The 24,812-nt window shown below is 47.9% G+C and overlaps 5 protein-coding genes across 5 annotated transcripts in view; all 5 read left to right on the top strand.

The window, feature by feature from the left end:
* The first annotated feature begins 3,642 nt into the window (after nt 1-3,642).
* LOC101784521 (alpha-1,3/1,6-mannosyltransferase ALG2) lies at nt 3,643-7,086 on the top strand. Its single transcript, XM_004976578.3, has 8 exons — nt 3,643-4,486; nt 4,943-5,059; nt 5,314-5,507; nt 5,587-5,692; nt 5,813-5,960; nt 6,086-6,204; nt 6,318-6,484; nt 6,568-7,086. Exons 1-8 carry the CDS (start codon nt 4,381-4,383, stop codon nt 6,859-6,861), a joined length of 1,251 nt encoding a protein of 416 aa, XP_004976635.1. The 5' UTR covers nt 3,643-4,380; the 3' UTR covers nt 6,862-7,086.
* A 1,517-nt stretch (nt 7,087-8,603) lies between these two features.
* Nucleotides 8,604-10,966, top strand: LOC101784922 (E3 ubiquitin-protein ligase PUB23). The gene has a single exon (XM_004976579.2). The coding sequence runs from the start codon at nt 9,538-9,540 to the stop codon at nt 10,777-10,779; it is 1,242 nt and encodes a 413-aa protein (XP_004976636.1). The 5' UTR covers nt 8,604-9,537; the 3' UTR covers nt 10,780-10,966.
* A 300-nt stretch (nt 10,967-11,266) lies between these two features.
* On the top strand, nt 11,267-13,203 carry LOC101785315. Its single transcript, XM_004976580.3, has 4 exons — nt 11,267-11,342; nt 11,485-11,524; nt 11,627-11,742; nt 11,872-13,203. Exons 1-4 carry the CDS (start codon nt 11,304-11,306, stop codon nt 12,871-12,873), a joined length of 1,197 nt encoding a protein of 398 aa, XP_004976637.1. The 5' UTR covers nt 11,267-11,303; the 3' UTR covers nt 12,874-13,203.
* Nucleotides 13,204-18,738: 5,535 nt separating this feature from the next.
* LOC101785716 (late embryogenesis abundant protein 18) lies at nt 18,739-19,501 on the top strand. Its single transcript, XM_004976581.3, has one exon. The coding sequence runs from the start codon at nt 18,847-18,849 to the stop codon at nt 19,195-19,197; it is 351 nt and encodes a 116-aa protein (XP_004976638.1). The 5' UTR covers nt 18,739-18,846; the 3' UTR covers nt 19,198-19,501.
* A 5,040-nt stretch (nt 19,502-24,541) lies between these two features.
* LOC101786123 (magnesium-chelatase subunit ChlH, chloroplastic) overlaps nt 24,542-24,812 on the top strand; it is a 5,288-nt gene continuing 5,017 nt past the window's right edge. Inside the window, exon 1 of the mRNA XM_004976582.3 lies at nt 24,542-24,751. Within this exon, the coding sequence (XP_004976639.2) occupies nt 24,542-24,751 (210 nt within the window). The remainder of the gene's footprint in view (nt 24,752-24,812) is intronic.

Raw genomic sequence — 24,812 nt, forward strand, 5'->3', positions numbered from 1 at the left:
GCTATAAGACCGGGCCCGCGAGAAAGCAAACGCCGACTGAAATGATTTACAATTTGGAACGGAGGGAGTACCCTATATAAAATAAATAAAAGATTTGGACATGTAGGTATCCAACATGAGATAGGGCTCATTTAATTTTTGTATGCTAGTACACCGTTGACTTTTTCATTCATTTGATTTTTCATCTTTTCTATAAAAATTTGTGCAAATAGATAAATATACTAGTTAAGCTTATAGTAGTTTCGGTGTTAGATCTAATGATGCTCATTTCACTTTACCAAACTAATTTATTAAATTAACATTATTGGTCAAAGTTTGAGTAAAAAGTTAATAATGTCATGTTATATTTAAGAACTGAGGTAGTATTTGTTTGTTTGGGTACTAGGCAGCTTAATACCCGGATTTTATCAAACTAATGCTTGCTGTTATACAAATTAATATAACACCTGTTTAAATAGGACAAGAACAATTCAAATTTGTAAGAGTCTCTTAGGCATGCAGACGGGACAGATATCACAAGGATTATTCACAAGCATCATATCCAAATAAGAGTCTCGGAGCAAATAAATGTTTGAAAATGTTTAAAATGGCAGGCACCATGCAACATCGTAAACAATCATTTATATTTGAAGCATGCACCAATGATGGTAAGATACCGGATTGAAATTCGGAGCCATATATATAAAGAACGAAACGATAGCATTGCATTATAGAACCTGAGAACCTTAAAAAAAAACAAATGTTGACAAATCCTTGAACCAGATACTAGCATCAGTAGTAGCAGGCACACAACATGATAAGTTGATAACGCTCATTTAGTTTTGGTCCTCGAGGGAGGGCCGTGCACGCTGCCGCTCCATCCGTCTCGGTGTGGATGCTGTCGGTGTGCTCGACGTAGCTAGCAGCCGGCAGCAGGTAGCGACCTAGCGTACGCGCTCCTTTCGCTTGAGACCACTGCAGTACTGCACGGTCTGAATGCCCCCGGTCATATGGCCTTGGTCGAACGAGTACAATGCTTCGTTTTTCTTAGCAACAAGTACAAGACTATAAGCTGCAACTTTGTGATCGACTTTAGGGGTGTTTGGGAGACAGGGGCTAAACTTTAGCCCTGTCACATCGGACGTTCGGATGCTAATTAGAAAGACTAAATATGAGCTAATTACAAAACTAATAGCAGAACCTCTAGGCTAAATCACGAGACGAATCTATTGAGCCTAATTAATCCACCATTAGTGAATGGTTACTGTAGCACCACATTGTCAAATTATGGACTAATTAGGCTTAATAGATTCATCTCGCGATTTAGCCTAGGGGTTGGGTAATTAGTTTTGTAATTAGTCTAGGTTTAATACTCCTAATTAGTGTCCAAACATTCGATGTGACGGGGGCTAAAATTTAGCCCCCTCCTCCCAAACACCCCCTTTGTCCAATAGCAGTAACAAGAATCAGATATTATCGTCAATGCAGCATGTGTCACACTCCGCCGACCGCCAAAGCTCGCTCAAGTTTTTCTGCTTGGCAAGTTGAAGACAGGCCGGAATTACGGATGCAGGGAGGGAGGACCACGGCTCCTTGCTGGCATCTGCCAACCGTAGATAGAAAAATAAAAAAAAAACCCATCACGTGTAGTACCTGTGTACTGATACATCCTGCACGACATATCCACTTTACACGTCGGACGGCCGGATTCTGGAGAGCCCGCCAGAAACGCCGCTGTTGCGACGCCTCCTGTCGGCACCCGCCCCGTTCCCGGAACCCGCAGCTCGGCAGCTCCCACCCTCATGTGCCGCCGGGTGACGCGGACTCGTCGTGTCCGATTTGGACCTGATCCACGAACGCAGCCGATCGCGGGCCGTCCGTGCATAAACGGACGGCGGACGACGCGGCGGATCACGGTCCACCGGCTCCACCGGGATAAACGTTAGCTATAAGAAATTCGGACACCCCGGTTGGCTTGGGTGCTCACTGCTCATCGCTCTCCTCCCTATCGGCTATCGTTTCTGCCGACCCAGAGCTTGAAAGCTCCTGCAGTTTCTCTCCAGCTTCGTCTCCGGTAAGCGCTCGTAACCCCCAGCTTCGTCTCTGTTCTTGCACTGGATTTAGGGCTGTGTTGAAGCATCGGGTGTCTTGTATCTCCTTGTGATGCTGGTTTCTTTCTTTTCTTGCTTGGTTAAATCTCTTGGATCTATGGGTCATGGTTCAACCGTGTACTGCCTCACCTACCCCTCGCACGGCAAGAGCTTTTCTAGGATCCGTGCTCTGAAGAATCTGTGAGATTCTCACTGGCTGTTTTGACTGAAACTTTGCAAATTCAAAGGTCAGCGGACAGCGGATTTGGTTCAGTCTGCTACGAAAGTGGCTGCTTATCTTGCAGCTATGTGGTTCTAGAATAATACGAACGAAAAAAATAGAGTCCGTACTGCTGTCCCCTGGAAACATATGTTCTCCTGCGGTTAAACATGCATGGTGTTAAGCTCTTGATTCGCCTAAGTCGTTGCTGGAGTGCCAATAAAGCTCTGACCTCCTGCAGCTGATACGCCTTTTGGAGTAATTTGGTGTGTTCCAACTTCTAACGCGTTAATGGATTACTACCCAACCGTAGCAGACTATTAGTGAGGCTGTGAAACTGCACTGCGCTTGTATTGTAGTATCAGATACGTGAAGTTAGTAACTGTCAAGTCTCTTTATCAAAAAAAAAAGAAAAGAAAAGAGAAGGAACTCTCAGTCAACGGAGTTGAACCTGAGCAATAACGAACACAAGTACATACTTCACGGGGGGTGCGTTTTCATGACTGAGTTTTAATTTTCTTCTGGTTCGTTAGTGTTAGCCTTGAAACCAACTTGCTGGCAATTTTGGCCGGTTATGACTTATGATTTAAATCGTCGGAACGTTTAATTAGTTTCTTTGATACAAAATGTACGTCATCAGGTTTGCAGCCAAAGTCCATCATGCTTCTAGGTGGTGCATAGGTGATCCGCACTGATATTATATGTCGCAGCCTCTTTGGCCTTCACATCCACACTGGCGATTGATCTGTATACTCAATACTCAAACTGTGTACAGCTCAAATTGGTCTTAAATTGCTCCACTAAAGCTGAACCATCCTTTTTTCATATCAGCATTACAAAATTCTGTTGTTACAGAGAAAATGTCAAAGCAATTGCCCTGCGCCTGCCTGACACTCCTTACCTAAGCTCATATGCGCTTGATTGCTAACTGCTCCCCTGTGGCCAGAGTGGATCCATGCACGTTTCCATTTGATACTTCTTCCTATTCAAACTATACATATTCGGAGCTTCACTGCATCATTCATACTACTGTTAACAAACAACAACGACTCGGTGTCTCACCTAGCTCCTCGTGCTCATGAACTTGCAGCACTCGGTTGATGGCCTCACCCGCAGCAGCTCCGGCGGCCGAGTTCACGCAGATGGAGGCGGCGCGCCAGTCCCTGATCGCGATCTCCCAGTCGGTCCCGGAGATCGGGGCGCCCGTCGTCAGGTCGCCCAACGGCGGCATGGAACACGGGCACGACGACCGGGCGGAGCAGAGGTACAGGGCGAAGCTCATCTCCATCTCCAACCAGTCGCCCGACGCCCGGCCTGCGCCGTGCCTTCCCAAGAACGCCGCCGCCTAACAACCTTGCAACAGTTGCCGGCTATAGTCGTGTGTGTGTGTTGCTGTTGCTAATCTACTGGCCCGGGACACTTGGCCCAAAATAATCGGCTTGAAACTACCAAATGGAACTCTCCCTGTATGTAAGCGCGGAGTTGCCTCGATCTTTGCACTGCCTGATGTTCGCAATTGCAATGACCTTTCCTTGTTTCCTTCCACCTGTTGTGATTGTCCCCCGTTCCCTGCCACGGATGGCCAACCCCGGCGTGCCTTCACCAGTGGCCTGTGCTGTACTGCTGTGATTGTCCCAGCGTGGTTGTGTTCACCGAAAAATTCGAATGTGTTTTCCACTTCACGGAAAACAGCTCCACTTCATTGACTTCACAAAACTCCTTGCTAAACATGTCTAGCTCCACAAATTCCAGTTTCAGAAAAAATATGGAGCTAGGGGTTAGATCCACGTTTTCACCACATAACATAGACACGAAAGGACGTTTCTACCCCTGGGCTGACAAAAATCCTCCCAAAATGCCACGAATAGGCCCAAGGCCATCCACTATCCACCGCCGCGAGCAAACACACCGGTCCACACAGCTAATCTGTAGCCCATTATTAAAAAAAGCCCATTAACTGGTGAAGGACAATTTGGATCTATCCCCTTAATTCCCTTGGGCCGGGCTCTTCGTTATCCTTTTCTTTTTCCTTTTTTTTTCTCGTGTGTGCAGCAATCACTGGTCCTGGTCCTTAACAACAGCACGAGTCGGATGGAGGAGATGGCTGTGGCGGGAGGGGGTGTCGGCGGCTCGTCGCCGTCGGGGACGAAGACAAAAAAGCTTAAAGTCGCCGTCATCCATCCGGATCTAGGAATCGGTAAGCCGCCCCCTTTCCTTCTCCCAGTCGAGCCCCCTGATCCTCGGTTTCCTACTCGCGCTGTCCAGTTTGAGGCTAAGATCTTGCATTAGATAGAATTATTTTGTAGATCGGGCCACTTCCCAGGATGAAACACTTTTGTCTTTTACTGCAAGAGAGCAAAGCCGGTTTAGAGATTTTGGTGATTCTCAATTTTGCGCAAGCGCTGGACGCTGGTTGTCCCACTGTGTTGATGGAAGATTAATGTTTGCACTTATGCTTCATATATGTACTAATTGATACTTCTAGTGGAGTGGCGACGCAATTCAATTAGCTTGCCGCGGGAAGCAATTTTGCCGATATGAAGCATGGGCAGCACACACTTGAAAATTTACAGAACATTTTCAGTAAACTTCTTGCCGCAGCAGTTGCAGTATAACCAAACTATAACCAGACTTTCATCATCTTTTTGTGAAGGCGGTGCTGAGAGATTGATTGTTGATGCGGCTTGTGAGCTTGCTTCCCATGGACATGATGTTCATGTTTTCACATCACATCATGATAAAAACCGTTGCTTTGAGGAGACTGCTTCTGGTAAGCCTCTGCATTTCACCTACTTATTTTGCTGATACCCTATCCCTGTAATTTTATTTAATATTTCCATTAGCTTCCTACGTTCCTTGTTTTTACACAATGTGGAGTTCGTGATCTGGATTCTGGTGTTTAAGTCCGAAGTCATTCCCTTGCGAACTCAGTTAATCCTGGCAAATACTACAGCATTATGTGTATGGTAAAATGTAGCTTATGCAATATAATTTTTACATGGTTTTCCTCTGCATGTTTTCCAGGTCCTTTTCCAGTTACTGTATATGGAGATTTCTTGCCCCGCCATGTGTTTTACCACTTTCATGCTGTCTGTGCTTATCTTCGATGCATTTTTGTTGCGCTCTGTGTGCTACTCTGGTGGCACTCCTTTGATGTTATATTGGTAGATCAAGTTTCTGTTGTGATTCCACTGCTCAAACTAAAGGCATCATCCAAGGTATCAATCTCTTGTTCGGAATGCTTAGTGCTCTCTAGTTTCTTCTATCATGTTAACAGTTTGTTTGTTGCATCTCCAGATAGTGTTCTATTGTCATTTCCCTGATCTTTTGCTTGCACAACATACTACCATGCTTAGGAGGTTATACCGCAAGCCAATTGACATGATTGAGGAGTACACTACTGGTATAGTCCTCCACATCTAGAATCGTATCACTATGTTTGTTTTCGTTTCCTTTGCTTAACTATACATCTTGACATCCATCAGCTTTCTAATTGTAGTGGTTATTCCTTTACATATATCAGGTATGGCAGATTTGATTTTGGTCAACAGCAAGTTCACTGCAGCAACCTTTGCAAGGACCTTTCGTGCCGTACATGCTAGAGGAATTGAGCCTGGTGTTCTATATCCAGCTGTATCTGTTGAGCAGTTTCACGAACCTCATGCTTATAAGTAACTTCATGCTTGTATATAACTGACTTAGGTTTCACTTAATTCAATTTTTTGCATACATAAGCAGATTTCATCAACTTATCATGTTCAGGTGCAGCTAAAATAAACTACCATCTTTTGTACAGGTTGAATTTCCTATCGATTAACAGATTTGAGAGGAAGAAGAATCTTGATCTAGCCATTTCAGCATTTGCTTTGCTCCGTTCTGGTGGTGCTTTGCAAGATGCAACTTTAACAGTAGCAGGTGATTTCTGTGTATATATTCTTTTCGTTTTAGTTGGAGGCCCAATATTACTCCATCTTGGGTTAACAATGCCAGATTATCGACTATGCTGATTTCTTACCGTGCTCATTTAGGTGGCTATGATAAGCGTCTCAAGGAAAATGTTGATTACCTTGAGGAGCTCAAAAGATTGGCGGTGACTGAAGGGGTGTCTGGACAGGTTAAATTTGTAACGTCATGCTCAACGTCTGAAAGAAATGAGCTTCTCTCCAACTGCCTTTGTGTCTTGTACACTCCAAAGGTAAGTATCTAGCTGTGCTAGGACTAAGCTAAGCATTTTTTTGAAAAAAAACTTTAACAAGCCTGTTTCCGATACTTATCCAGGATGAACATTTCGGCATTGTCCCTCTTGAAGCCATGGCGGCCCGTAAGCCTGTCATTGCATGCAACAGCGGTGGCCCAGTGGAAACAGTTGTGAATGAAGTTACAGGGTTTCTGTGTGATCCATCCCCCACAGAATTCTCAAAAGCCATGCTGAAACTTGTGAATGACCCTGACCTCGTGGTCAGGATGGGTAAACAAGCACGGGACCATGTGGTGCAAAAATTCTCCACGAAGACATTTGGTGACCTCCTCAACAGCTATGTCCTGAATGTCTACCATGAGAGGATGGAGTGATCTATAATACCTAATTCCATGTCAACAATGCCATGTGGAAACAGTTTGAACAATACAGCATTTTTGCAACTCATCTGACTTTGATGTACACACATGATGCTAATGCCCTTAGGCAGACTCGAGTGACTTGCTTATCTGTTTATTGTGTTTACTTAGTTAATTAAATTCGACTAATCCATCCTGTACTGCACGTCTACACCTGGAATGGAGCTGGGCCTTGTTATAGTTGTCTTCTTCCACCCCCTAAAGAAAGTAATTAGGTGTACAATCTGTTGAAACATCAAAGATTTGACTGGCCAAATCTAAACTGTCAGGATCAGCTCACATCTGTAGGTTGCGATATGCCGAAGCCGATGTTTGAAAGGAATCATGTAGGTCCAGATCGCTGTGCCAATTTCTAGAAACCTATTTGTTGATTCGGTGAACTGTCAAGAATCATCGGATCAGAGTTGTTCCACTATCTGACTCACGCCTCTGGGATGCAAATTCAAGGAATGTGCCAAATCAAAGGTAAACTCTGAAGGATTCCTAAAAGGGGACTCCATCTGAAGTCTGAATAGGTAGGAGTACGTTGCCAATGTGGTTTTGTCAGCGGTGGAATTGTTGCTTCTGTTCACAGGAAGCTGAGTTCAGGGTGGAAAACAGCTGTGGACGGTTCCAAATCTCAGAGAATTTTATAACGCGATTAGTCGGTGGCAGTTGGGATCAGGATGCATCTTTTAAAGATTTCTTAGTCAACGGATTTCGCAGCTCCTTGAGGATCATGAGCCGCGCTGGTTGCTGCTGCGTCTGTTTTCAAAAGAAGATAGCTAGCGCGACAGTCAAATCCATCAGGGAGCGTTTGTTGGACGGAACGGAAACGCCTAATTTTGTCAAACTATGTGGCTTGGCAAACGCTTAAAGTCGTTGAGCGACGTGTGGCGCGCCAGTTTGGCAAGTGGATATTCGTATATCAACTAGTACACTACTGGATATCTGCAAGAATTCGTAAACACATATATATATATTTCGTGCAAGTTCGATGTTTCCCGTTTGTTTTAAAAGGAGCACCTTGTTTTGCTGAATGGTGGTGCACTAACTGACAGCTTGAGACCAACTAATCTGGCTTGCGTTAGCAGAACTGAAAATTTAAAATCATGAAGCGAATCAACCAGGTAATGGTTTGGTTTCATCCATGAACAATGATTCTCATGATTCTGAATATATTTAAGCTTTGGTCTTTCCAGTTCTAACCACAATAATAAGAAAAGAAAAAAGTTGCTTGGCCAATTAAGGCAGACCAATGACTGGCTGGCCAACTACTCTACTTGGTTGCGGGCATCCGCCGTGACGAATTGAAACTCGATGGGCGAGCGAGCAAGCGCGTGTCAGCAAGTGCTTTAGTTGAGACGGACTGTCACTGTGCTCGTCCTGTTCGGATGGGATTGTTTCCAATCGTTTCAAGAGAGTGCCAACAGTTCACGACAAGGAAAGATGCCAAAATGATATCAGACACTTACCTAAACCACGAGGAGCGTAAGATAAATCATACTGTTGACTTCTACTATTCCTGCACACAGCATACGTATTCTTCGGTTCTCCATCCGGGAACAAGCACCAGTGGTGACAGCCAAAGCGTTTACCGTTTAACAGTGGCATTAGTATTCTTTTTTCACATACAAAAACAAATGACGTTATTAGTTACTTGCAAGGATAACATTTGGTTTTGAAGAAAAGGATAAGAATTCGGCTGGAATTTGGAATAGGAAAATGCAACCAGATGATACAGTCAAAGGAAACGCTCAACTGCCCACATCTAAGACATAAAAAAAGGGACAAAAACGACGAAGAAATGGAGCCGGATTAACAATTATGATCCACCGTCATCTCCGCCCAGCTCCTCTCGCAGCTCCATTTTAACAACTCCAAGATGCGTCCATCTGACGTCTCAAGATTGAACCTCTCCTCTTCACCTTCTGTTTCTGACAAATAGCTAACATTTGCATCACCGCCGCCCGTCAGATTGCTTTGGTTGCTCAAGTCGATGCCCACCAGATTGCTTCTTTGCTCGGGTCGACGCCCATCGGATTCATGTAACTCAAGTCATGATGCATGCCTTCGTCAAAACACAAAAGATTTGAAGAAACATGAGAGACAAAGTCTCGAGTTTACAGATCACGGCCAATCGATGTCGGCCCGGCTTTATTTTAGTTGCTAACCTTGCACTGGATATGTAAGCATCGCTTACTTCTGCGGCCACCTGACTTCTGACCACAAAGCACAAATTATTGCACTATTTGTGGTCCGTGCAAATCAAAGAGCTACGATACTAATACTCCAAGCTGTGCTTTTCAACTTGTTCTTGCAGCGTCTTCTGGTAGACCTTACTTATAAATTACGGCTTTTTTTTTCCTGGCCCCACAATAGTTTACTTTCCATTTGTAATTTATCCCCTTTTGATTTGAATCTGATTTCTTTGACCGGCTAGTATGACGACATCTGCAGTACACCTAAATGCACATATAAAACCCATACCCCTGGGCCCTGATCCTAGCTCCAGCGTCCCTCTCAGACATGCTACATTGTTTTATGTGCAAACCGGAAGCCAAGAAACCTGCTTGAGTCTTGATTGGTTGCCAGGCCAGTTTGCAGCTGCTGGGATTTGCCACAGATCGAGATCAATTCTAGGTGATCGCCATGGAGGAGCCACCTCAGCTGTTCCTGTGCCCCATCTCCATTGAGCTGATGGAGGATCCCGTCACGGTGTCCACCGGCGTCACCTACGACCGCCGCAGCATCGAACGGTGGTTCTTCAAGTACGGCAAGACGACGTGCCCGGCCACCATGCAGCGGCTCTCTTCCTTCGACCTCACGCCCAACCACACTCTCAAGAGCGTCATCTCCTCCTGGCTCGATCGCGCCTCCTCCTCGTCGTCGTCGCCGTCGAACGCGTCGCCGTGTAAGAAGCTGGGGCGGGAGAGGCTGCCGTCTGTGCTTGCCGGCATTGAGGCCACGCCGTTCAAGGTGACCGCGCTCAAGAACCTCAAGTCCTGCATGGAGGGGGACGTGGCGGCGCAGGAGGACTTCGTCGCCTGCGGCGGCATTGAGGTGCTCGGCCGCGTCATGACCCAGGCGCTGGCGGAGAGCAGCGCCGGCGGCGACTTCTCGGCGTTCCGGACGTGCGAGGAGGCCGGCTCCGTCCTCGCCGCGCTCCCCCTCTCTGACGACGCGTCGGTGGAGCTCGTGCTCAGGCCGGAGTGCATGAGGCCCGTGGTCGCGCTGGTGCAGCGCGGCAGCGCCGAGGCGAGGCTGCACGCCATGGCCATCGTCGCCAAGGTCTCCAGGGCAAGCGGCGCCGGCCGCGACTGGACTACCGGCGTCGACGTCGACGACCTGGTCAGGTCCCTCCTCGAGCTCCTGTCCGACGGCGCGTCGCCGAAGCTGAGCTCGCGCGCGCTGGAAGCGCTGCTCGACGTCACGGCACTGTCCCGCGGCGCGCGGCGCGCGAAGGCCGTGGAGGTGGGCGCGGTCCGCGTGCTCGTGGAGCTCCTCCCCGACGCCGACCGCCGCGCCGCCGAGCGCGCGCTCCTCCTGCTGAAGCGCCTGTGCAAGTGCCCCGAGGGCCGGCTCGCCTTCGCGGAGCACGCGGCGGCGGTGCCCGCCGTGTCGCGGACGGTGATGCGCGTGTCTGGCCTCGCCAGCAGGCTGGCCGTGAGCGTGCTGTGGCTGGTGGCGTGCGCGGTGACGCCGGCGGAGAGGGTGCTGGACGACATGCTGATGAGCGGCGGCGTGGCGAAGCTGCTGGCGCTGGTGCAGGTGGAGAGCTCGGCGTCGACCAAGGAGAAGGCGGCGAGGCTGCTCAGGGTGCACGGCGCGTACTGGAGGCAGTACCCGTGCTTCCCCACCGACCTCAGGGACTACCTGAAATTTCTCAACTGATGGTTCCTCTGCGCGTGTCCATTGCAACAGTGCAGAGGAATTCCGAATGCGTATGTGCATTATTTGTACAGTTCAAATGTTAGATCGTTTGGGTTTTGATCCATCCATAGATTTGTAGTTTTGGATGCAGTTGTATGTATGACATTGAGATCATTTCATGAGGATCAAAAGGAACTTGGAGCGTGCATTTCGTTTAATTTGCGTAGCAAGGAGATTTGACCGGTGGTGATTTATGCCAGGATATTAAGTTCTTCTGTAGACGGCCCAGCCCAAATATACTACAACCAGTGCTTGTTGTGATCCGCGCAGTGAGCCAAGATAGGCCCAGTTCGATCCATTCTCTCGGCTCGGCCCATACTTGGCCTGTCGCAGGTTCGCAGCCCGCGGCCAAGGCGAAAACGAAACGTCTCATTTGGCGGGCACTCTCTTCTTCGTTCCCGGGCACTTGAAATTCTGATTTTTGAGAACCCAACCGGCTCGTCGTTGCTCAAATCTCCCCTACGGCATCTCGCCACCGCCCCACCATGGACGATAGCGCCGGCGAAGCCGGCGGCCAAATCCAGGTACGCTGAATCGTCAGGACTCCCTCTCCTCTGCTCCCCAACCCCTGTCGCATCGTCGCGATTCGGTCCAAGTACGGCGGCGCTCGCCGGAGTTATCGCCCCCTCCATGCCACTCGCTCACCCGCGTTCTATGTTCTTGCAGGGGCACGGGTGCAGTTCGTACCCCCTTTCATTTCCTTCCCGTGCGTTCTCCTCTATCTCTTGCGAATCTTAGCGTTTTCTTCGTGCGGATTTGGATCTTTGGCTGTGCTGACGCCTGTTTCGGTGTTCTGTTTCTTCGTCAGAGCCGCCGGACATCAAGAACTGGTTCTCCAGCTACGAGTATGAATCGCCGGAGGTTCCGGAGTTGGTTGCTGATCCTGCCGTCGAGAACGGCAGCGAGACCCAAGACCCGTTCGAGGTAATTCTTTTCTTGCTGAATTCTTTTAAACTGGTCATGAACGCATTACATCTCTTGCTTCATATCCCCATCTTTCTGCCAATTGACTCAACTAACTGTATGCTCTGGGTTCCATTATAATGTGCCCAGCATCCATTATCCAAACATTCGTTCCGGGATGGCGGTATTGCTTTGAGGGAAAATTGTTTGGGAGAACAATCTTTGCCTGAGGTTTTTGCTGGAAAATATTTGGTTCCGGTTGATAAGAGTGCGACGAAGCCCGCCACCAAAAGGAAGCAAAGCCTGCGGACACTGTTTGGAGAGGGTTTTCTTGATAAGGATGAGGAAGCTGCTGAAACTGAAGGTCAGAGATTGTTGCCTGTGCAGAGAAATGCACTGGAGCCACCGTCAGATTGCGTAGCAAGCTTACCTGATACTAACCAAAGCCAGGAATGGTCAGCTGAGCACAGCAATTTGCTGGTGGATTGTGATGGTATTAGTTCAGTTGATACTCAAGAAAGCACCCCTGCAGATCAGGAGGTTGAGTGCAGTAAACAGTCTGTTGATTATGATGATGCAAGCTTGTCCAATATTGATGTTGGAGAAGGCTTTGCAGAAGATGTCATCCACCAAATTGAACAGCCACTCAATTCCAACGGTGCCAATCTAGTTGCCACTGAGAAAAATAACCAAGATGGTGTGGAGCACACCTTACGTCCTGCTAGTCACAACAATTTCAATTTAGCTGATACTCAAGAGAATTCTCCACTAGAGGGAACTCGACACTGCAAGATTGCATTATGCAGTAAAAGGCCACAAGAAACAGTTGCATCAGATGGTTTTATAGCTGTCAAGAGAAAGGAGAAGCGACCTGAGGAATGCAGAGTGAACGAAATTCCTAGACACCCAATGGGGAGGGAGAAGGAAAACGGAAAATTACAAGAGAACAATGGCATTTCGGAGCAGAAGGTTTTGGACCAAGAGCAAACTAGACATCCCTTGGCAGATAGAACTAATTTTTTGGAAGTAGCAGCAGCAGCTCCCGCACAAGAGGTCAGCAGGAAATGGAAATGCCCTCGCAAAGGCAAGCCCTTTGTTGGTCGTCCACTGAAGCAGCTCCGGTTGGAACAGTGGGTACGCCAAATGAATTGACAGTTCAACACTGGCAGCTTGGTCAGTAGAGTATGCATAATAAACTTGAAGCCCAGAGTTTCTAGTTTGGTATAGATTGGACCAAACTTTCTGCACTTTTTTCAGCTCTACCATCCCGTAGATGTGCATGCCATACAGTAGATCATTTACACCTGTTGCAATTTTAGTGCTGTTCCATTTCGCATGTTTAGCACCAGGGGACTAAGTTTCAGGTCGAACAGGCTTCATATTCTGTGAATTATTGTTTAGAAGATGAATTTCTGTGAATCTGTTGATGCTGCTGAGGAAAAAAACTGATCCTGTAACTATAATGAATTGGTTGTTCATCCACTAACATTTGCATGAGCTATAATTCAGAAGATGAATGAATGCTTCCTTTAAATAAGGAAAAGAAAAGAAACAGATGACTGACGAGTATTTTTTTTTGAGAGAGAGGAAGGGATGGTTGGGCCTGTGCATGGGCTATGAGTCGGCCCACATGTCAATGTTAGGCTGAGAAGCCCACCATTCCATCATCCATATATCTCCACGTCCGCCACTTCCTGAGCTCCTGGCTTTCTCCCAGGCTTACTCAAAATATCCCGATCACACGTAAAACCTTCCGGAAGATGAGAAGGCCTTTGATCTTCTGATCTTGGAGATTCGTGCGGCCACCGCTAGCCGCACGATCTCCCTTTTCCTTACGCGCCTCGCCTTCTTCGTGCGCCGCCGCTGGACCGTTCCAAGCTGTTTTAACACAGAGGCTAACTCTCTCTTCGTCTCTCCAAGTAAATGCTTGTTTGTGCTGAGGTCTCCACCTCAGCTCTTTTTTTCTCACTCGTTGTTCTTAAGCTGACTTCTATTCTTTTTAATTTTTCTAAAGTGTATGTATTGTCTTATTCAACAGGAATGAGCTGTATCTCCTGCTCTCTCTCACCCTTAGCGGTCTTCTTCTTCTTTTGTGGTGGCATCGTGGGTTGCTTCGTGGCTGAGAACACGATGGACGCCTTGTTGGTCTCAAAAGGATTCGAGCATAATAGATGGAATGGAAAAAACACTTGCAATCTCTTGAAAACCATTCGTCTCTCTTTACAATGGGGTAGGGCTCCTCCTTTTATAGTGATCCGGAGGTCATTTTACGTACCGTAAATGTCCTTCCTCGCGTACTACATTCCTAGGATATGCCGTAATAAAAGTCTTTGGGATAATGTACACAAATTGAACTCCTCTATGTGGTCACGCATCTCACGCTTCCTTGTAGTCACGCTTCTCACGCCTTCATATAGTCACGCTTCTCACGTCTTTGAGTCCTTAACCTCAGGGCTTCTTCTCTGCGCCAGTTTAAGTCTTCAGCTTCGCACCCTTAGCCTCTTGTCGAAAGAACTTCTTAACCTTGTGCCTTCAATCTCGAGCCGAAGGCAAATGTCCAACCTCGCAGCTGTGGCGGAACCACCTCGGATTAGCTTGATTAAGCAGGGTTAAGCCGCCTAACATGTGACACCACTGCCTAAACCGAGTTAATACGAAGTGCCGTCGGATTTCGTCCGATTTAACCACTTAAACAGGATCGAGTTCAGCAACCCACACGAAGGTGAACGGTTACAGAGAATACAACAGGTCCACGGATTTTGAACAAGTTTTACTCATTTTGGTCCCACCATAAAATCCAACATTAGGGTTTTACAAGATTTCAAGAAACAACAGAGAAAACACTAGCGGAAGACTTCGTCGGGGTCGGACGTCCGGGCGAGGCCAGCCAGAACATCACTGAATCCTCTCCTCGCCGTCCGAGGAGAGGTCCCACTCGACCGTCCAGCCTGGCGGGAGCTGGGGCGGCCAAGCGCCAACAAGGGAGGGGTCGGGAACTGCAACTTCACCTGAAAAACAGGAGCCACAACAAGGCTGAGCTACTAAGCTCAACAAGACTTAACCGGGGAGGAGCCAACTACTCTTCCAACTAGACATGCAAGGCTTCTTGGCTGAGGGGTTTGATTTGCCAAAAGCACTAAGTAACCTGTTTTCAAGTTTTAGCTCCGGTTCTATATTTACTTACCAGTCTAGGTTGTGCAACCTATTCTAAGCAAACATCGAGCCAATCAAGTGTGTAGATAAAAACAACAACATTGCCATTATCAGATTCCTCATTTACTCAGGGTGACATAGCGATCAAGAAATCTCAAACTGTGAGAGGCAGGCGAATCGATTCGAGTTCTTTAACCATGCATGGTGAACCTAGCCCCACGACATCCGCGCACCCAGAGGTCGCTTCCTGTGTCGGCCTTCCCCATCAATCACCTAACCCGTGTCGGGCCCATTTCCTTTGGTTCAAGGTTCCACAGACCCGGTCTCTGCCGTTCTGTGACCACGCTTTGCCACCACGTGCGACAACCAGCAGGGGAAACTCCGTTCCAAGAACAATGGGGCGACCGCTCACGTCTAGGTTCAATCAGGTACTAGGCTTCCTCATCCCATACTAAGTATGAGGCTAGTACTTTCAAACACTTGATCACGAACACCACCACTGTCGGGCCTTAGCAAGTTTTCATAGACAGACGGGGCAACCATCCGACCACCAAAGTGTTACCCAACCCTGCCCCGTCCACCGTCCTTATAGTTGTAGCAGATAGTAAACATGCAACTCCTACAACTCGCGAGTGACAGGAGATCACTCGGCTTTTACCGTCTCCTATTTAAGCAATGCAGCTACTCGGTCCAACAGCTAGTGCTCATATCAAGGGTTACTAAGTCATGCATCTAGGGTTTCACCCAACTCCTAAACGTAAATGCACAACATGCTATTCGGAAGGCATGTGCAAGTTTAGCAAGAACACGTAGGATTTTCATGCAACCGGGGCTTGCCTGCAAACAAGGAAGGCTGGAACTGCTCGACTTCGGGGGCGGCTTCGACTTCTGCGGGCAGGATCTCGGCTACAGCTTCTTCTTCGGGCGTCGGGTGCAGCTCGTAGAAGCCGTCAGCGAGATGCAGCTCTACACGAATGCAATGCAAGGGTTAGCTTAAACGTTTTGATTTGACAGCAACACTGGCTCTCCTGAGCCCAGAAACTTGCGACAAGAGCAGGAGGTGGAGGCTGTTTGAGAGAGCTGATGATGATCAACAGGTAAGGGTAGGAAGGAAACTAGTGGTCTGATCCTTGAACTACAGGATGTGATAACTGGGATCCTCAGACGTAGGCGCTGAAGGGTTCCCACGCTTTACACATACACCCTCGAGTTGAAGAAAAAGATCACAGCCAAGCCCTCGGGCGAGGCGGACAAGGGTCAGCGAACAGACAGGGTCGGACGAGACGGAACTGGGGTCGGGCGGATAGGAGGGGTCGGGCGAGGCGGACTTAGGGTCGGCACTCACCTTCTTCCTGAAAGGAAAGCTTGGGGGTCGGGAAGAGGCAGACTTGGGCGCGGAACTAAAGCTTTGAGCAGGGACTAAGGCCGGCGATGCTCCGGCGGCGGTGCTTCTTGCAGATCACAAGAGAGCTCTACGCAGCACAAGGGAGCAAGCTGCGGGGTGACTTGGAGGAACTGAGAAGGAACTGGGAGAAGAACTTCTCAAGAACTGGGTGGGTGGCGCTAGGAGCTTGAGCAGGGAGCTAGAGGAAACTAAGGGCAACAAAGGCGGAGGGAACTCCGGCGACGGGGGCATCCCTTTTATAGCTGCCGGAGCAGAGGAACGGAAATGTCGCGGAGAGAGAGAAGGGAAGCGGCGCGAAGGCCGGGGAGAAGCAATGGAGTGCTCTGCCGTGGCGGCGATTGAGCAAACCGGGCGGTGCTGCAGAACTCCGGGGGTGACGCCAGCGATCATTGCGCTACTCCGTCAGGGCGGCGTAGGCGCGGGTAGACCGGTGGTTGAGAGTTGGCGGAGAGCGGGCGTCGTGGTGCGGGAGAGGTGATAGAAGCGACCGGTTAAACGGCGCTAGGATCAAGGGCGCACAGGTGGGAGAACAAGCGGACGCGGCGCGGGGGAGAGCGCGGAGCAACAGATTGTCGGGCGGCTTCTGACAGAGCGGGGAAAGGAACTGTCGCGGCCGCGGTCGGGGTTGGCGGTGGGGGTATCGTCGTGTAGCGACGACCGGGCGGCGCAACTGTTGCTGGAAGGGACGGAAAAGACGGGCGACATCGGTCTCCGGGGCTGGGATCTGGTATCGTGATGATGGGCGCGGGGAGCGAGGGTCTGCAGAAAGGGGTGCAGAGGGCTTCCGCTGCCATTGGGGAAAAGGGCGCGGGAACCCACTTGGTCGCTTGCCAGAGACAAAACTGAGCGGTGGCGTCGGAGAAGACGAGCCACGCGGCAGGAAAGCTCTGAGGCGGCCATGCAACTCGAGTGCGGCTGATGCAGGGATCTGGAAAAAGGATCTCACGGGTCCACCGGGGAAAAGATCGGATGGGTGAGGAAGATTAGCAGGATCCGACGGAGGGCTGAACTCGCCAGGGTCGGGAAAGGAACGAAGCGGTAGGGGTCGGATCTTAGGGGTCGGAACTGGCGGAAGACTGAGCACTTAGGTGCGGTCAACAGAACAACCGACTGAGGTTAAGGGCTGAGATCAAACCTAACTGGGAAAGGTTAGGGGTCGGTCGCTACAGCAGCGTACAGCTCGGTCCTGATCCTGGATAAAAGACAGAGTGAAAAGCTTGGTGCTCAAGATTAGCTTCGAGCACTCGAGGGTAAGTTAATTTGTAACTTAGCCATCAAGTTGATAAGCGCTAGATTCGTAGTCAAAATAAAAAAGAGGTTGTAAGGTTAACGTTGTTCTGAACCTGCGAGGTTAAATGAGTTTTATGCGTTGGTCCTGATTTTTTGAGGTTAGGAGGTTTCTCCTCACGAACGTCGTTTGAGGTTGCTCGATTTTTAAGCGATCCCTAACAAAGAGCAGGGTGGAGAGCGGCGGTAAGCGGACGGTACGGCAGCCGCCGACTATGGTGGTGGAGGAGGCGGTGGGGGTGGGGAGCTACCCGGGGAAGGAGATAAAGGGGAGGATGGATTCCTGGGAAAAAAGATAAAAGGGAAGGATGGACTGGGATTGGACTGGAAGTTCAGATCCCTATCTATCTACTGATGAATAGATAGGGCACGTTTGGACAGACCAACATGTGCCGTGCCGGCCGGCCAAATTTTGGCGGCCGAATCGGCCGCCCAGGAATCGGCCGCGGTGGGCTGCGAAAATGAACTGCGCAGCGGGCAGGCTGGGCGCTGCCTAATCAAGGCCTTAATCCAATTGGCATGCTCGCCCGCAGTCAACGGCCAATATTTGGCCTGGCCGACGCCGGCCTCCACCCAAACGAGCCCCCCGATTCATACCACTGGGGTTCCGTCTCAAGACATGTAATTATTTATCGTTTTCGTTACGTCTCTAAATATCTAAATATATGTCATTTTCGTTTTCCGGGAAATAACTTTAACTAAAAATATAAAAAATATTAATATTTATGGTTCATAATTAATATCGAATCTAATTTTTTTCATATTTTTTTAAAGATACTTGCACGTATTTTCTGCAGAGTCAGGCACTAAAACCAACGGCGACAAGATATTTGGGGACCTAGCGTACGGCAGTAGGCGAACAGGGCGACTTGGCACTGATCCGTTTGGCGCACATCCCCCGAGGTGATGTCTGTCTTCACCACGATCCGATTCTCACGAACACCGCACCGACCTCTGCCACACAGGGCACGCGGCGGCTCACCGGCGCTCCGTGATGCCCGCGTGGCCGCCGAGGCTCCCAGCCTGCCACCTCACGGTGCGACGTGCAGCTCCGGCTGCACAACGACCACTGCATGCCCGCCACGGCGCCACCTCGCGTTCCACAAGAGTCAAACACCAACACCTCGTGCCCTTTATATATAGGGCCGCGCCAGCTACCTCGGCTCAGTCCCCAGCATACGACGCACAGTCCCAGCACATCCATTTCGTTTCAGTCCAAGAATCAATTGAGCACGCCAGGAGAAGCTAGCTGCTAGGAGACCAGCAACAACTTGGGCAGGATGCAGCCGGCGAAGGTGAAGGCGAAGGACATGGTGAGCTCGGCGAAGGAGAAGGTGAAGGAAGGGTCGGCCAAGATGCAGGGCAAGACGGGGGAGGCGACGGCGGCGACGCACGGCGAGAAGGAGATGGCCAAGGAGGCAGCCCGCGCCAAGAAGGACCAGGCCACCGCCGACATGCACCAGGAGAAGGCCGAGCACCGCGCCGACGCCACCACCGGCCGCCACGGCACCACGGGCGTGCCCCTCACCGGGCCGCACGGCCACCACGGCGCCACCACCGGTGCGGCCGTCGACCCCGCCTACCCGTCCGCCGGCACCACGTACCCGGCGTCGGGCAACAAGTACCTCTAGATCAGAAGCTGCGTGTCAGGGGATCGATTGTGGTCGCACTAGCGTTTTTTTTGTGTTGTGTAGCGACCGAGTGTGATCGAGCAGCGAGTGCATGTATGCTTTGTGCACGTGCACGCGTGACCTGGAATAATGAGAAGGGTAGCAGCAGTAGTCTTGGGTGAAGCTTCGTTTCAGTTGTACCATGTACTGTACTCATGTGTGGTGTTGTTTCTGTGTGTAGTGCTTTTTTTTGGAAGAAATTTATGTAGTGCTGCATGCAAATCTAGCTACTTCCGTCTGTGCAAGGTGGTGCTGTTTTAACGCACTGGTACATGCAAGCTTCATTCATCGCCTTTCGTTCCGCCATTCGTGCGAGGTCGCGGCAGTTGACAGTACTTGATATTTTCTTTACGATCGAAGGAAAAAAAAAGAGAAGGCGACTTGCACGATCTCGATCACAATTTTGTCAGCCACCCGAGGATTATTATTCCTACTCACTTGTGGTGGTAGGACAGGACAACAGTAACACGGGTTATCATTTAAATGCTATAACAAATCCACTACGAAGCACAACAGAATTTAAACAAATCCACTGCGAAGCATGAGTTAGGATTAGATTATTATTTGTACTCACTTGTGGTGGTAGGACAATAATTGCACTCAAGGTTCTCATTTAAATCCAAAGAAATTTTAACCAAATCCCTTGCATCTTCAACTATAATATCACGGAGGATGACACAAGCTTACATTAGCTTAACAAGCTTACATTATGTTAACATCGTCATCCGCTTCCACCAACCGTACTGGAGGATCATCTTCAACTTCATATTTTCTTGCCTCCCTTTGCACCTCTGCTGCCTCCTTTTTTCTCCTTTGCTGCAAGGTAGGCAAGCTTTAATTTGCTTGTTCAATCTTCTCGGATGATAGCTTCTTGTACTTCTAATACTCTCAACCAGTCCAACCAGTTAGCATGTTCATCTGCTTGAATTTTACCAAATGTATTCACCTCCTCAAGATCTTCTCGGATGATAGCTTCTTGTACTTCTAATACTCTCAACCAGTCCAACCAGTTAGCATGTTCATCTGCTTGAATTTTACCAAATGTATTCACCTCCTCAAGATCTGTATGGTCAATGTCCTTTTTGTTGGCTATTTTTTTTTCATGTGCTGCTGTTTTTAGCTTTTTTCTGTCCCATTAGCCTTGGAATTTCTTCGAGTTCCTCACGATCAATATGGTCCATGTCCTCTCCTTCATTCTTCTTATCTGAACTCTTTGCTTCTCAACCATTATTGTATGTTATTCACTTTATTGCCTCATTTTGGACAGTATACTATATATCCATCAACACAAAATACCCAGCTTAAACTTTTTGTTATCTTCTACATAGAATACATGGGCCTTATCAATCCACATTTGATCATTATAATCACTAGTAAAAACTCTTCCAGCCTTCAACCAAGCACTATGGAAGAGGTCAGTCCATTTATTAACGTTATGCCAACGGTTCTTCGTTTGCTTCTCATTTCTTCTCCTATGACTTGGGGTAGTCTCATTGTAGGTGTCAGCAACATCATACCAATACTGCTCATTCTTCCTATCAGCGCCCATGCTTGAGTTCATTAAATTGTACAGCCATGAGCTCATCTGCAATAGTATCAAGTATATTATCTTACTGAAGTTGAGATAGTGAATAAGTACATACAAATTAGCATACAAATTATCATGAAAATATATTGAAACTCACCAGTCTGACATCTTCTTCTTAAGTCCAAAAGGATCCACTTCTCAGTCCCAGGCAACCCTAACTCATCCCCACTGTCAATAGTAACATACTCTTATTGTTTTTCATTGATGAAAGAGGAGTGGTGGATATTTCTTCTTGTGATGGTGTATCTACCATAGTGTTCGGTGGCTTGAATTGGGCAAACTAAGCAAGCCCCCCAACAAAGTGAAAATCTTGAGAAAAATGAGGCTGGATAAAATTTGTGAAGCCACCAGTAGGTGTTGGATTTTTATCCCTGCAACTCAATATGGCAACAGGTAAAATCCGTGCGGATACAAGATTCAGATATCCATATCCGCGAGCAAAAAACCACACCCGCGCCCGCGCCCGCTATCCGCCACGGGCACAAAACCGCGCCCGTGCCCGCTATCCGCGGATAGCGCATGCCCGCGGGCATGCCCATATACCCGCATAGGTGTTTATACAACAGTCACCAGACAGTAAAGGAATAGACAAAAACCATCGAATAACAGTTTAACAGAAATAAATAAGTCTAACCAAGCAAATAAATAGTTTTACACTGTTACATACATTAAGCCATACAAGTCATTATTCAACACCATTACATACATAAAAAGTTCAACTAAACTTAGTCGGAATCATCAGCAGTGATGCAAGATTCTAAACTCATCTCTTCTTGAATGTCTTGAAGGCATGATCAGAAGCTATCCATCCTTCCATCAGCATCATCTACAACAAAATTTCCTATATTTTAGTAGCAGCAGCAAATAGTTCTTATATGCAAATGAACAATCTATTACAGGAGTAGTGTAGTACCTTTTAGAGTATGACGAAGCCAACTTTGGCTACACATCAAAGCTTCCAACATTTTAGGAGTAAGACGGCTGCGATGCTCACTTAAAACCCTTCCACTAGTACTAAAAGCTGATTTAGATGCTACAGTTGTGATTGGAATAGCCAAGATGTCACGAGCAATTTGCCTCAAAGTAGGATAACGAGTTCCCTCTAACTTCCACCAACCAAGGACATCAAAATAATTATTCTCATCATAAGGAAGGGTTTCTTCATCCAAATAACGATCTAGCTCATTCTTACTTCTAACAAAGCTAGTAGTCTTTTTATTTGCTGAAAGGGTTTTAAAAATAGACAACACAGCAGCTGCACCAACTGAAGAAGAAGCACCACTGGATGATGTACCCACAAAGTCTTGCTCTTTGACATGATAGTGTTTCATCAAATCAGTTAACAATCGATGGGCCTCTGTAACATAAGACTCAGCATGTTCTTCACCAAAAAGGGCAACATAGCAAGCATGTAACATCGTCATCTTAAGACGTGGATCAAGAATGACAGCAACAGCTATAAGACCATGTATATCAGTCCAATACTTGTCATACTTTGCTATCATGGCAGCAGACATGTCCCTAACAGTATCATGCTCATCATGCTCCCAAGATTTGAGTTTAAGTTTAACCTCACATACTTTAGGGAAGAAAAGGTTGGCTGTCACATATTTAGTTCCAGAAAATAGCTCAGTAAGGTCATAAAATAATTTTAATTTCTCACAAACTATAGAAGCAAATATCCAATCATCCGGTGGTGGACAAGTATAGTTCCTATCAAGCTCATCCAAACGTTCAAAAACCTTCCTACAGGGTATAGCAATATTGAGCATGATATAGGTTGAGTTCCATCTAGTTTTGCAATCTAGTTGCAACTTCTTGCCTAATTCAACATTTTCATCTAGAGCAGTTTTCTCAAATTTTTCATACCTCTTTGGTGTAGCAACCCAATAAGCAATGCTTTCTCGGATGTTTGAAACAGCAGTTGCAATGACTTCCATGCCATCTTTGACTATGAGGTTGAGGATGTGCGCGCAGCAACGCATATGCAGCCATTTCCCTTTCAATAGCATGTTACTTGCACCGAGTCTTGTCTCCATTAAACCAATCATGCAATCATTGGTGCTGCAGTTGTCAAGGGTAATGGTTGATACCCTCCGATCAATATCCCAGCTTTGGAGACACTTGTGCAATGAATCACAAATTACTTCTGCGGTATGGGGACATGGCACATACATAAACCTGCACATTTGAATCACACATAAGTTGAACAGGTTCACAAATTACAGAAAATTCAAATCTGAACAGCAAGCAACAAAATGAAAAAAATTGACAGTCACCTCAAAATGCAGCTTTTAAGCGTCCATGTGTCGTCAATGAAATGTACAGTTACTGCCATATAGCCTCTTTTTTGATTATCAGTTGTCCACAAATCAGTTGTAATAGCAACACGACAATTGGTCCTTTGCAAGAATATCCTAGCTTTCCTTTTCTCACCCTCATAGAAATGCAAGATGTCCCTTCTAATAGTGTTTCGAGTGCCCATTCTAAACAAAGGTTGCAGTGCACTAACAAACTTAAGAAAGCCATGGTGATCAACAATAGACAGCGGGTACTCATGTAGTATGACCATGGAATAGAGAGCTTTTCTAGCTACTTCTTGATCAAACACATAGTTTTCTACACTTACTGCCCTAGTTTCAGAGGTTCCAAATCTTAAATTAGTTTGAATTTTATCTCCTGCCTTCTTTTTGAACTAGATGCAAGATTTCAGATGGGTTTTTAGATGTGTTGTACCGTTTCTTGAAACAGCCGAAAGTTTCTTGCCGCAGTGATTGCATCTGGCCTTCCACACTCCATCAACACACACCTTGTCAAAGTCATTCCACACTTTTGAAGTGAGCTTCCTCTTTGAACCAGTATCAGTACGATCTTCTTCCTCACCATCTGATATGTGCACAACATCATCCCCGTCAGTACCAGTATCAGCCACAACAGCTCCAGAAGTTTGGGAGGGTAGCACACGCGAGCTACTAGCCATGGCAACTGCAAAACAAGTGCAGATGATGCATATAAGTACAATGCAAATCAGAAATTTAGAAACTCTGAATATTAAATCTCAAGTACCAAATTAGAATTGTTTTGAATTCCATCTGAAGTCAAATATATTTTAATTTTGACATACAAGAAACATGCAGTTGTTCAGTTCAAAAAATTACAATTTTGCATCATTCATATGTCTCTAGATTGCACATGAAACAACACTGGTCAGTAACTAATGTTATAACTATAGGCACTAGATATACATCTAAGATCAAACATCATCAGTCTTCTCATTCAGCAACTTTTACCAACCTATATATATCTAAGCTTCCTTGCACCTTGCGATGATGTACTAAACTAAATAGAAGGGACAAAGCACAAAGGAATGAAAATACTGATTACCTTCCATGCTTCAGGTGAAGTCCTCTCAAGAGACTGATGACCGACAGCACAAATGCACAAGCTAATGTCAGGGGCTCAGGGAGATTGGGGCAGCGCTGGGGGAGATGGCCGGCGGCGGGACTGGGGGAAGATGGGGGCGGCGCTGGGGGAGATGGCCGGCGGCAGGACTGGAGGAGTGGAGGGAGATGGGGGCGGCGCTGGTGGAGATGGCCGGCGGTGGGACTGGGGGGAGATGGCCGGCGGCGCTGGGGGAAGATGGCCGGTGGCGGGATTGGGGGGAGATGGCGGCAGTGCTGCCGAGAGATGGCGGCGGGACAGCGGGGAGCCGGGGAGATGGCGGCGGCGCTGGGGGGAGATGGGGGCGGCGGCACGTCGGCAAGGGGCGGCGGTAAGGGGCGGCGCTGGCGGCGGCCGGCCGACGGCGGCACTGGATCCGTGGGGGAGATGGGGGACGGGGGTTGGGGGGAGGCTGGGAGATCGAGAGATGCGAGTGTGCGGCGTCTGCGGCCGACTGAGGGAGAGTGGGAGTCTGGGAGATTGAGAGTGAGAGGGATAAATGAAACCCTAGATTCTGAGTATTGGCTTGGGGCCACATGTCAGATAT

Source organism: Setaria italica, chromosome VII (genome assembly GCF_000263155.2).
Source record: "Setaria italica strain Yugu1 chromosome VII, Setaria_italica_v2.0, whole genome shotgun sequence".
Lineage (NCBI taxonomy): Eukaryota > Viridiplantae > Streptophyta > Magnoliopsida > Poales > Poaceae > Setaria > Setaria italica.